At 46.6% G+C, this 13,873-nt stretch overlaps 1 protein-coding gene across 5 annotated transcripts in view; it reads right to left on the bottom strand.

Moving 5' to 3' along the window:
• PDZRN3 (PDZ domain containing ring finger 3) overlaps positions 1 to 13,873 on the bottom strand; it is a 175,833-nt gene that overhangs the window by 27,169 nt on the left and 134,791 nt on the right. For all 5 annotated transcript variants that reach the window (XM_028478759.2, XM_028478761.2, XM_024124097.3 and 2 more), the window contains one exon: positions 692 to 939. In XM_028478759.2, coding sequence (XP_028334560.1) covers positions 692 to 939 — 248 coding nt within the window. The remainder of the gene's footprint in view (positions 1 to 691; positions 940 to 13,873) is intronic.

Genomic DNA, 13,873 nt, shown 5'->3' with positions numbered 1-13,873 from the left:
CGACATGGGTACTATTATTATCATCCCATTTTAATAGAAGGAAAATAAGGCCCAGGGACATAAACTACCCAAGTTACACAGCTAGAGATTAGGTCTGTCCAGCTCGAAGCCTCTGAACCACCTGATATCTCTGGCAGTGAGTAAGGTAAGAGGAGAGTCGCGTGTAAAGTAATTTAGGCGACGCGATGGCTCACAGCTGCTATTTAATCGGCAAGTGCAGTGCTTATAGGAGGCATGTGTGAATTTACTCCGTGGATCCAGGTTTGAAATGAGACCCAAGGAAGCAGAAGGCACAACCTCCTGGGCTCTCTTTAACACTCACAGCTTGCTTTGTCGTCTCTTTAAAAGAACCATCAGCATTCCCTCTAGTGATAACTACCAAACCTTCCCGCTGCCATTTGCGGTGATTAATTCGGAAACAACTTTTATGACGTCTGTAAGTAATTTTGTTCCTCGAATATAATTTGAATAACTCCGCTCCAGGGTTATAACAAAGTAATTAATATGTCGGAGCGGTTCTGAGCAGGATTCAATTTACTGCCTCTATAAACAATAAAGTGAAACGTGGGCAACTTGGAGGAAAACTGTAAGATGTGTTAATTTGTTTCACCACATGGAAGGGAAGAAGCCAACTTCTCCGTACTGCTGTACCACACTTAACACATTTAAGATTCATTATCATGTGACTTACTCCTCGGGCAAGAGATAGGGATCCAGCACGGGTGGGGTGGGCGAGGACATCTTGGTAAGAGCCATGATGTGCTCAAAGGTGATGTCCGTTTGGGTTCCCGTGTCCACCGTCTGTGACTCTGACGGAGGCGTGAACATTTTGGTCCGCGGCGTTCGCCTCAACACCTGGACCACGATGGGCTCCTTCGCTGTCTTGAAGGCTTCCACAGCCTGGTCATGAGTTGCTCTGGATAAGTCTTTGCCGTTGACCTGTCGAAAAATAGTAGAGGGGGGAGAGGATTATAATTAAGCAGAAGCCGGAAGGACGGTTTTCGTGTGTAAGCAGCTAAAAAGGAAAACGTGCGGGTGTCCAAGGACTTCACTGGTCTGTTTCAGGTTTCCCCAGGAATGCCTGGTGGGAAGGGGGTAGTAGGTCTGGAGGTGTGCAGGTCGGGCATGAAATAATACATCTCACGGCGGGGAAGGCTTGGCTTCCGACTGGAGTGTCTTGAACCCCATTTCATCCCCTCCTCATCTTGCCTGTGAGAGAAAAGAGCAGCCTCAGGCTCACAGCCCTTATCGGGCCATGCTAGCTAACGGGAAATTAATTATATTGTTCTCTTTTAATGGTGTGTATTTTCCCAGTTCCTGTCAGGTGAGATGAGTTTCCCTTTTATGGAAGCGATATGACATGTCCTTCTTAAAGGAATGCCTTTGCTTTTCCTTAAAAAGTCCGTGAGACTATTAAGTAAGTGATAATACAGGTCACAGGTAGATACGGCAAGCCTCAAGGAGGAACTCCACCGACCTGAGACTTTGGCCCATGTTTGGGAAACAGCAGCTAGCTTAATTGCTGTGCTGTTTCCCGCTATGCACTTGCTCCTGCTGCATCCTCGATGTCTCCACTTACCGAGTGCCCACTGTGTACCACTTGGCTTAAATGAAGATGCCTCTTAACACATCCGTCACCACAGTCATGGGAAGCTGGCAAGACCCGAAGTACGTTCATCCTTCTCCCCTTATGGCCACAGATAAACTGCATAAGATGACCTTGCTAGTTACTGATGGGTCAGAACTTCGGATGCTGCATCCAGGATTCTTTCCAATGACAGAATCCAAACTAACTGAACACGGCTATCTTTAGAACAGCTTACACAAGAGGAAATAGAAGCCAGAACCTTATGCCTAGAAAATGAAGTTATTCCAAGCAACATGGAAGCTCAACTGTTTCCTTTACCCTCCCCGTCCCATTCCCCACAGCAAAGGACTACGGCATTGTGTTCCGATAGCTAGGCGATGTCTAATGACTGCACTCACATGAGAGTTATCAGGCTCTGAAATATTTTGATATCATCCCCCAAGTGGCTGCTATACTGCTTCAAGGCAAATATAAAATGATGGTACAGGAATCATATTCTGCAGAATATATGTTTGCAGAAGTTCCTTGGCTTCTCAGACCTTCTCTGGACAGCACCACTGACAAACTCACGTCATTTCTTTGTAAATGCCCAAACCAACACCGAACCTTTTCTCGTCTGGCATCTACATGCCCCACCTTAGCATCGTGTACTTCAAAGCACACTGACGATTAGGTCTGTCCTCCGAGGGAGAGCACTTCGGTTTCTCTTTGCCAAGCAGAACGTGAATACCGATTATGCAGCAGTTTTCCTGTTTTCTTCCCTAAGCCCTTTCACTCTGGCCCTACGGGGACAAGAACTCTAGGTTGGAGCGCCTTGCAGACAACTGCCGGGTTGAGGAAGAGATGTCGGATTCTTTCCTTGTAATGAAGCCCAAATGAATCGCCAGTGGAGATTATTAATGATTTGGATTCAGTCCACTTAAGTAATTTACTATCATCGTGAGGGAGTCAGGCAGAGCAGGAACTGTGGACTGCAAAATGACTCAGGTGCACCAGTAAACAAGTGAATGGCCGAACCATCAAACTCTTACCATCCCTCAACCCCGGAGGACTGGGAACACCAGGTTTTAACACCACGGCCGTCTTCATTCTTCCTCCATGGAGGACAGAATGAAAGGACAGGAAGGAATTCTTCCTGCCTTTGCAAACCGGTTAAGCACCTCGACCCCTTCCCTGCTCAGAGCCTAGAACCCTGAGGGCTTGGGGATGAGGTGAGGGCGGGGGAGCGAAGCCCAAGTTGAAGTGCCGTGCAATTCGCGCCGAGGCCGAACTGTCTGAGCCGTATTTTCCATTAACGCGTGACACCGGGAGTCAAATCAGCTACGCATTTATGATGCAATAGTAAATTTCTGCCTGGATTAAACGAATGCCACAGACAGCAGCCTGAGGAGATATCGGTTTGGCCAATGCCACAGCTCGCCGTGCTGGGGATGGCTTGTGCTAAAGGTAGTTTTACCCACGGTGAACCCACAGTAAAACTTTTGAATGGGTCTGCAAGTTGGCCTTTTGCCAAACAGGAATGAGCATGGGAATTTCTTCTAAGGGAGTCTTCCAACTGTGTCTTAAAAAAAAAAAAAAAAAAAAAAAAAATCCATCCTAGGAGTCTTTACGTTTTATCCACATAATTAGGTCTTGCAAATACCTCAGCGGAAAGGTCAGCTGCCTGATAAAAAGCATCCCTCCTTGTTCCTCCTGCTTTCCTCTCGGCTGAAAGAGCTTGGACTTTGTTTCCTTTCCACCAGATCAGAGAGCATTCCCTCTGGGGGAGACTTGAGATGTGGGTTTAATTGGCTTTAGCCCACTGTGGAGGTCTGGTTCCTTTTGCTTAGACATGGAGCCGGGTCTCTGAGGCCAGGTTAACACACTAAGGGATGCAGAGCAGAAAAATAGAGAACTGGGGTCTCCTGATGATTATCATTGAGCAAATGAACCGACCAAGCTTAGATAGAACCTCTTAACCCCAAACTTCTTGTCATATTTGATAACACAATCCTTATACTTTAGGCCATTTTCACTTGTATTTTAACTCCCTGCAGCCCCAAACACCCCAATAGGTATAGATATTGCACGGATGTACCGTAAAGTTAGACAGGAGTGTAGTATTTGTTCCTATAGACATTCCTCTGATGTGTATAAAACAATGAGTGAAAATGCTTTTCTGATTAGGAGTATATTTTACTCAGCTTATTATTTTTTTTTTTTTTTACAGAAAAGTGACGGCAACTATTGCTTTCTTGTACAGGTGTTCTAAACCAATGCTAGAACCACTAAGCACATGCTTCAATGGTACCTAAAAAAATTAAAGGATGGACTTGTGTGCATCAGTCTAGGCTAAGAAGATTCTCGGGGGTAAAGAGCTGCCCTGTGTCTGGGCGCACACGATTACAAACGCAGGCAAGCTTTTCCGAATCTCTCTGACTTTGGGTATTATTAAACGGCATTGATGCAACAGCACCCATAACATCCCTAGGGCCTAAGATGCAGAGAAAGGGGAGGTGGCAAATCCCAAGGGAGGCCAGGAACTTGGTCGCTGACTGTGAAGCGTCCTCTCATCCCCCACCAGATCGTCACCCCCGCTCACGACTGGGTCCCACAGAAAGGCAGTTCGGACCACTGAAGCTGAGGGAACAATTTCAGGAGCCCGGTGCCGTGTATATGTTAATCAAACACAGTTCAAATATGCCGCTCCACAAGCCAGGGGACCCGCTCCTTTCTTACGGCTCAGGGCTGCCGTGCCCCGGCGCTGAAACTGTGCAGTCAGACCGGGGTTAGAATCCGGACTGTCGCTTTGGACAATTTATTTCCCTCTGAGTCTCGGTTTCCTCATGTGCAAAATAAATGTAATTATAGTGTCATGCCTCTTAGGGTTATTATAAAGTTTAATGAGATAATCTACTTTACAGCCTAGCATGCACATCGTAAGAATTTACTAAGATACCAGTGCTAATGGGGATCCTACCCCAGAATAGTCACATTTTCCCAGGAGAAACGAGTCTGCAAAATCAAAGAAGCAAAATGCAGCCTAGTTAGGTAGTCTTAAGAGACATCTGTATACTGAGAGGCTTCTTTATTTTTCAGGGAAGTTCCCAGCCCAAACGTTCCTGAGCTACCGACATACATATTGATATCTTCAGTCCGCAGGTTGGGATTCTCTGGGGCGGGCGGTGCAATGGATACATCTCACAGGACTTGACCCCTGCGCCACACAAGCTTCTTGACAAGGTATTCTAAGCATCCATACATTCTCTTAAAAGACGATGAGACAAGGCAGGAACTTACTCTCCTAGACAATCCATTTTTGCAGCCAAATTTGTTTGCAATTACCTTGTGCACATAACACTTATTACCCCGTCATCTTGGAATCACATCACTGAGAGACTTAGCGAGGTGATGAGTCCGGCGCACGCCGTCAGCCAACCGAGAATGACAACCTTTATTCCCGGGATTAGCATTACATGTACATTACACAAGACGGCGGTGATGATGGCTGCAATTATAGGCACAATGTTCAGCCCGTGACGTTTGGCCCAGTCAAATTAAATATCATTAACTCGCCCAATTGAGCAGATTGCCTTTAAAACAGTTTATGCAGCTCTAAAACCAAGTAAATGGAATGTTTTGGAAGAAAAAATGCTGATGGCAAACTTTATTATACATTAAACGCTTAACTTATTCACCTAAGGCTCTGGATGGTCCCCTGGGAGGTAGGTGCAATTAGGGTGAAAATCCAATTGCTTTATCTCAGGGCAAACATCACTGCTGCAAAAATGACAGGACTCTAAGGGACCTTCAAGAGGTCCTTTAGCATACGATCTCCAGGGACAAGATGCTGAGGGCGTGGAAGGATTCCCTCCCGGTTGCATTTAAGCCTGGGTAGCATGACTGCGGCTCTCTGCATGAGGTGTCCGTGGGGGTATGTCTTCCACGGTCCTGAGAACGAACGCAAAGCTGGTAGGTTTTTCCCCATGGGGGTACATTTCATTGATAACCCAGCTGTCCATCTTTCACTCATTCACCAAGTATTTTCTGAGGTTACTCAGGGAGACTTGTTCCCCTCTTGGCTGATGGGATACCACTTGGAAGAATTTCTTGGGGAAAAATGAGGCCACAGGATGTGCAAGCCACTTAAGAAATGGTCAGATGAAATGCACTGTGGGTAGCATTTCACCGTGGCATCTAATGAGGGGATGGATCTGGCCGAGGAAGACAGAATCTACTCACGCTGGAACGCAAATTAAGCTCACGACCTAGAAAGAGTCTTGGTTTTCACGGTCTACCTAGAAATTCCATCGCTGAAACTACTGTCATACGCTTTTTAAAATCACCTTTCAAAACAGGAGCCAGAACGCTTTCAAAGTTCCCTACAACATAATTATAAGCATTTCGCGGTATTTTAAGATATATTTGGAAAAGACATAGCATATTCTCTCTAAAGTAGACGTTTCTATTTATGGGAAGACATTTGGTGTCTGGGGATTGGCGTATCACAATCACCTCGATTTCTATTACATGTGCAAACGACCCCAGTATAAAGTGCTAATGCAGTTTTCAATTCAGCCTACTGTAAGTTACGCCCCGGGCTAAAACCCCAGTTTTATAGGGTTCATTTAATTAAATACGGGGGCAGTGATTGCATTCTGTAAAATATCACACCTATGTTGTCAAACTAATTAAAACTTAGATTCCACTGGAAGCAAGAGACGATAATAAACCACATACCGAAAAGTAAAAGGTTTCAAGCCCTGATTTAGGTTGGATTAAAAAAACTTTTTTCATTCAGGAAACTCCCGTCTGCCTTAATTTATTTCAAATCTATAGTCTGCTCTGGGGCTTGATAAAGGGAAGGCCAACTTATGTAAAATAGAGGTATTACGGCAGTTAAGAAGGAATATGGGTCTCAGTGAACAAACGGTGTCCAAATTAATATGTTTCTGTGCAAAGTACTCACTTTCAAGACGGTATGAACAAGGAGACTACGCTCACAGAGACCTCAGTTCCGAGGTAGTAGAACTTACATCTATACGGGTGCATTTGGTTTGCAGTAAGGACCACAGTGAGGTTTGTCCATGGTAATTTCTAAATGTGTCCTGATGTTATTTTCCTAGGTTTGGTATTTCTTCAACGGGAAGATCCCCTCATTGTATTCTGAGTGCCCTGTGTGGAGGAATGTATAGCCTGGGTAGTTTTCCTATTAGAGGAGTCTTCCTTCTGTCAAACTTAAGCCTATCATGTTTCGAAATGCTTTACACTGTTTGTTTTTTTCCCCTAAATATAGAATGTACTTGGCTACCAGCCTCCGAGTGATTAAGAAAGAGGCTAAAAATCATAGATGTACTCAGATTAAAAAGTATTAGTCCTACACTATTACAAGATGCTTTCTTCTCAGGTCAAAATCCTATCTTCATCAACAAAATCTTGCTCATCTCCTTTCGCAAGCCTTGATTTCATCACCCCGAAATCCCATTGTGAGCGACAGGTTACAGAGGTCCATTAAACGACAGTGTATTTGAACCATTTTGCATCTTAAAATGAACATGCATACTTTAACCTCATCTTAAAGGTGGTAATTTAAAGAAGCAGCTCAACATATTATAGGAAAGCCCAGTGGTGAGTACTTGGAAACAAGGTGCTTCTACAGCTGAATCTCTCTACAGTCTAGGTCCCTTAGGTTCCTCTTTGAAACGCGAGTGTCTTTTCCAGGTATGTATTTAATTCTGGAGGACGGATTGGTTTCAGGTTACAAGTCAGTTAAATAAATACACGGTCCTTCACATTCTAAGGGTTCAGCGCTGTTCATCCCTGGAGGACGTTCTTGCAAATGTCTTCAACCATCCCTGCCCCTCTCTTATTCCTTCTTACTCATCTGAAAAAGCCCTGGCCTATCTTTCTGGCCAACCACCTGCCTCCCCGTTTCTACCTGTAGACTAGTGATGCTGGAGGCCATTCCCACAGGAGATGTCGCTGAGTCACATGGGATCACACCCTTCGCAGCTGTTTTGAGATGTGTAATTACGTAGTTATTTGATTTTCGGTTGATTGCCGATATTTTCTCATGGGGCCCTACGTTCCACAAGGGCAAGAACTGTGTGTTTTGTTCACATATAGGACACCCGGAGCTTAGCACAGCGGCTGGCATGTAGCAGCCTCGCAAATAATTTATCACCTGAGTGACCTATTCAAGCGTCTGTAGACCGTCATGTTCCTCTCGTGCACATGTGTTGGCATTTCATGGTCTTTCCTACTCTGGAAACAAAAGGATTTTCTGCTCTGATCTTATATTCATAGCTAAGATTAACACAAACCTGATTATGGGTCCATTTTTTTTTTTTTTTTTTTGCGGTACGCGGGCCTCTCACTGTCGTGGCCTCTCCCGTCGCGGAGCCCAGGCTCCGGACGCGCAGGCTCAGCGGCCGTGGCTCACGGGCCCAGCCGCCCCGCGGCACGTGGGATCCCCCCGGACCGGGGCGCGAACCCGGTTCCCCCGCATCGGCAGGCGGACCCTCAACCGCTGCGCCGCCAGGGAAGCCCATGGGTCCATTTTTATAACTGTCAGATTCCAAACAAGAATAAAACGTGTGTTGTATTTTGTAACATACATACATTTCAACCTTAAAATGTCTCCTGTTCCCTTTCTTGATACGATCGAAGTGGTATCAAGGAAAGTACCCTCTGCTTTTTTGGAGAATGAAATACATGAGGCCCAGAGAGGTCTTGGAGTGTTTGTGAAGAAACAAGGCAGCCCCAGCTAAGCTCTCCTGAAGTCCCTGGGTTCTGAACTTGCAGGTGACAAGGTGGAGCCACTGGAAGTCAAAAAGGAACCTCAATCCCCAGTGGAGAGGAAAGAAACAAGAAATACCAAATTGACAGACCTCACCGAAAAATCCGAAAACGGGAAATTGCTTCTTTCGCTTTCTCGGACCATTCCCTCTCCTCCCCATCCGTCCTCCGCCTTCCAGCAGTGGCGCAGACTCAACCGTGAGCAACGTGCCCAGACTGGGAGGTGAGGAGGACGGGTGGGCTACAGGTGTGTCCACCCAGAGGAAGGTGGGCCCTTCTCTAACTCACAGTGAAAGCCAGAAGGGTTAGGCCTTGGGCCCGCTCGGCTGCCCAGCTCTGGAGTCGGGTGTGGTGGAACCCCACGACGGCCTGGCCTACGGGCATTTACACTTGAGTCCTGGATACATGGAGGGGACTGTTGGGTGCTCGGCTGCCTCACCCTGCGCCAGGAGGGTTGTCAACAGGGGTCCTCCCTGAGTACATCCAGGTTGAACACTCTGAGGAAGCTCTCTGTGTGGCATCGCTCACCTCGGTACCTAATGAGCGAACAGAATACGTGAGGCCAAATGCTGGAGTCTCTGACACGTCAATCGTGATACAGCCAACGGGGGGACAGCACCCTGCTGTGCCACACGAAGACTTCGTCTAAGCACTTCGTATACGTTAACTCACGTAGTCTTCCCGTGAGGGAGGTGCTGCTATCATCACCATTTAACGGGGATGAAATCAAGAGGCACAGAGGGTGTCTGTGCATCTGAAGACCTTCCGCTAAGGATGCTGGTGGCCTTCACCTTGAACTGGGAGACACGCTTAGTTCAGGAGGGTTCACGCTTCTTTCTACACGTCGAGTTTACTTCATTTAACCATCCATATTGGCATGATCTCCTACGGTAACAGCAAGTATAGCCGCACGTAGAAGGAAGAAAGCGTGGCCAGGTTTTTGCAAGCATCACAGCAAAGCCTTATGAAAACCATTTTATGTCATTTCCATCTCCTTGGTATAAACTTCGTATTGGTCCCATAAATCTCTTGTACAAACTTAAATTTGTTAGTTGATTTCCTCAAAGACTAGAGGGCTGGCTAGAATAAAATTTCTACCCTCAGGTCTCTGACCATTAGAGGAAGGGACGGGTAGGAAGATCCTTCCGTCAACAGAATTGTTGTCACACAGGATTTACAACAATGTTTAGTGATGTTTTATGTCACCACGGTCATTTAAGTTTCAAGTGAGGAGGGGATTCTAACGGATACTGCATGAAGATGGGCAAGAACGGGCAGGAGTTTTACATGCGATGAGGGTCCGCGGTGAAGGCTGAAAGCTTCTGCCCTAGGGCTGATTGCCTCGGCTTCAACGTAGGCTGTGTCCCTTATGTGCTGTAGCATCTTGGGCAAGTTAACCTCTCGGTGCCTCCGTTTTCTTACCAGTAAAATGGGTTTACAGCAGGACCTATATCATTGGGTGCTGTTAGAATTAATTAGGCTGTGCAGAGAAAGTAATTAGGGTGCATGGCCCTGCACAGAGTGAGGGCTCAATAAACGTTAGCTCTCGGTTGTCCTCACTCATTTGTAGAATTACTGGGGAACCCCATCATGTGCCAGGCACTGATAAAGTGGTAACCGAGGCTCAGTAACACTGGGTGAAGAATGAACGCTGTCGGGGCTCTGGGGTGAGATACACAGGGGTCTGAATCCCTGCTCCGTTGACCAGACGTGTGACTTTGGGTAAATCATTCTACCCCTGTGCCTCAGTGTCCCCAGTTGGAAATGGGGGATATTAAAGTATTTCCCTCTTAGGGTTTTGAGACAAAGATCTTAGCGCAGAGCCCGATGTTAGCTGTTGTTACAACCCTACAAACCTGGACAAATTGCCTACCTCTCCCTGTGCCTTATCTATAAATGGAGTTGTAAAGATTTGTTGGAAAGGGCTTAGAAGGGAGTCTGGCTCGTAGTCACCTCTTTTACAGGGGATACTGGCCCACGTGTGGTTCCTAAAAATTCCAGCTGTCAAATTTCAGTAAAAACTCTTAGCTGCAAATAAATCACATAAGAACACCCGTAAACCAGATTTTACGTTCCACTCGTTTATGTGGAAAGAAAGCCTTTTCTGGATCCTGGCATCCGTCTCAAGGATGTGACCCTCTGAACTCCAAGCACCGGGTGTTTGCTCTGTGCCAGGTGCTGTGCTAAGTGCTTTACGTGGAGCATGTCACCCCATTTCACAGTAAGAAGGTCAACGGTGAGGTGAGCGGTACTACCTCTGCTTTTACAGGCCAGGAAGTAGAAGCCCGAGGAGCGCTGGCAGCTTCCTAAAAGATGTGCAGCTCATGGGCAGCAGAGATGGCATTTGAACAAGGCCTGCCCCACTTCAAGTGCGTGCTCTGACCACTGGGCGGCACAGCCGGAGGGCTACGACCCAACCTCGGCCTTGAAGCGAAGGGACGTGTTAACGGCTGACTACACTGACCCCGAGAAGGCATGGTGGGATGAAACAGTGTCATCAGAAAGAGAGAGGGGTGGGCGCTAGACAAGGAACATACTCTCAAGTGGGAAGAACAAAGATCCTCGTCAAAGGAGGACATTCACTGGACGCGCCTTGGTGGGGATGGGTGGGCTCCTCCATGCCGAACCAGGTGGGCTCACCTTTCCCAGGAACTCACGGTGGTAATGGCACCACATTTAATGATATTCACTAACCCTTCCCTTCCTACTGAACTGCAGAGAAGCTCAAAGCAGAGGGGAATCTATCTTTTCTCTCAACTCTTTTCTCACTAAGCTGTCTCATCGGATTTTTAGCCTGTCTGTCCTACGAACGTCCATGTCCCAAGGCATGTTGTGCAGCTCTGGCAACGGAACACCATTTAAAATAGTCCAATTAGGGCAAAAGTAGTCTCTTGTTAGAAAAGAACATTCTTGAGCCGTAATGAAATAAGGAGCCTCAGAGTTTCTGAAGCCTTTGAAGCTTAAAGAGGAGTCGGGCCAAGAGAGCTAATTTTGAAAAATGCTTACTGGCCTTAGTGACCTGAACTTTATTTGCTGCTCTTAACAAGATTATGACATTTCCTAACTCTCTCTGAAGAACACGAAGGTCAGGCAACAAACCAACGAATTCCAGAAAGAAAATCAAAGCTAAAGTTGATTCACTTTAAGTAGAATGTCCTGGCTCTCAAGGATTTGCGTAACCTCGCCAACCAGTTCATTTCGTGGTCTACAGACCGCTTAGTACAACGTCTGTTAAAATGACTGTGGAGGATCCTTGCAGAAAACGCTGTAAAAATTAAATGTCGTCTTAGTGGTTAAAAAAAAAAATCAGTTGAGAAGGGCCCGGTGTCAGTATGAAAATAAAACTGCCCCTGAATGTTTAGAGAATGGCGAGTTTTTCTTCTGTCCTCATACAGAAGTCATCATTAGTTGGCTTGTCCATAATCACCTTTCTCAATAAATGATGCTGTACCTTCTCAAATACCTCCAATTTCCTAAAAAGCATTTTTAAAAGTTCCACATCGGGGGAAAACTAGAAAGCGGGGCTGGAATTCGAAATGTCCTCCAAAGACCAAAGCTACGTGACTCTTTGAACAAATAATGTCTAACACTTCTGAGTATTTTCTGTGTACCATACACGAGGCTTAGGCACTGTACGTTCAATCACTTATTCGTGTGCGATCAGCACATGAATAACACAACCTGAGAATGGTTATGTGCCCAATACCCCTAACGAAACCCCAGTGCATTAGTGAGCAAAACCAGACATGGGAGCTGCCCCAGGCAGTTCATAGTCTGGGTAAGGAGACAGATGCTAATAATCCCGTAACTGAGGGAAGGAAAGAGAACCTGGCAGGGTTAAGAGGGCAGGTGTTGGGAAGAGGGGGCTCCTCTGGGGAAGAGATGTTGAGGACAAATCAGAAGAATAACCAGGATTTACGAGGAGAGGAAGAGAGGAGACATTATTGCAGACAGAGGGCGCAGCATGTGCAAAGGCCCTGAGGCTGGACGAAACCTGGTACACGGAGGGTCAGGATAGGTGGAACAGAGTTGCTTATGTGATGAGACCGGGGGCCGGGGGAGGCGGGTGCAGACTATGTTGACCCTCAGAGGCTACAGATAGGACTTTGGTCCTGAGATGAGTTAAGCGAGGGTGGGGGTGGGGTGGGGGGGGGGGGTGGAGAGGTGACGGGACTCAAGGGCTACGTGTTCAGGTTTACATCTTAGAAACATGATCATAGCATGTGGCTGCTGTGTGAAGAATGGACTGGAAGAGGCTAGGAACGAGGCGACTGAGTGGCACAAGCAGACCAAAGAGATATTTGGAAAGTGGAGCCCTCCCAACCACCAGGGGAGTTCTTTCCATTTTCACAGGAAGTTGAGACTCAAGAGGGTAAGTGACTTGCCCAAGGGTTCCATAGCCATTAAACAGGAGACCAAGTTCAAGCTCCCCCGAACCACTAACTCCAAATATAGCAGTCTTTGCTGAAGTAAAATACCCGTTGAGGTGTGACTATCAAGACAAAACAAACGCAAGCTCCAAATCTCAAAACCTTGAACTGAATAGGGACCTAGGCAGGTCGTGGGTTTCTTGATAATTTGGGTGGTTCTGCTACTGGGTTACTTCCGGCCTACAGGCTCTCTGTACTGGGCGGGGTCCTAAGTCCCTGCTCCCTGCTCCTTCTTGGGGTGTTTTCCTCACAAGTTCACGTGGACGCTGACAGCATCCTGCCCCGACCGAAACTCCTAGTTATGGCTGGAGACTTTGCTTCCTAAGACTCTGGAATCCTGTATCTCCACCCTTTTGCGGGAAAACCATAAGGAGGTTAGATTAGAAGAGGAAGCACGGTTTATCTTGCTGATTGATTAAAAAAGCTACTCAGTCTCGAATCTCAACAATTCTCTCCGCCAAAGGGGACACATATTCCCCAGCTTCAAAACGGGGAGCTCCACCCACTTGCTCCTAAAACTCTTTGTCCTTCACATAAACTGTCCCACATTATTGGTGTTTTAGTATTAACAATGCAAACCATGTCCACTGACAAGAATTTTTGGATTTTTAGTTTTGACCGTTACTGGACATCAGCAGTTCAAAGTGGTATTACGACAGCTAACTGTGGGCATTTTCATTATGAAAAATTTCCTAGTCTTCCCACAGGGAGAACTAAGAAGGGAAAGAAAAACTGCAGAATCGAAGCCTGCAGGTTGGCAGGACAGCCCTTGTTTCGGTTTTGGTTTTGTTCTGTTTGTTGGGACAGGCCTTGTTGCGCAAGCGTTCTCGGAGTGGGGAACGTGACTCCATATTTTATGCTAACAGAATCATTTTGGAGAGTGATGCTGCGTAACTGGGGAAGGGGTGCCATTTCACTGCTTCTCTAGTTGACATACTTACAGCACAAAAGCTAACCTCGTGTCTGTCCTCAACTTTGGGAAGAGTCTATATTTTTATTTTTATTTTTATTTATTTTTATTTTTGCGGTACGCGGGCCTCTCACTGCTGTGGCCTCTCCCGTTGCGGAGCACAGGCTC

Source organism: Physeter macrocephalus, chromosome 18, assembly GCF_002837175.3.
Source record: "Physeter macrocephalus isolate SW-GA chromosome 18, ASM283717v5, whole genome shotgun sequence".
NCBI classification, from domain to species: Eukaryota; Metazoa; Chordata; class Mammalia; order Artiodactyla; family Physeteridae; genus Physeter; species Physeter macrocephalus.
Note: the sequence above shows the minus strand (reverse complement) of the source record. Positions and strands in the feature narration are given on the sequence as shown.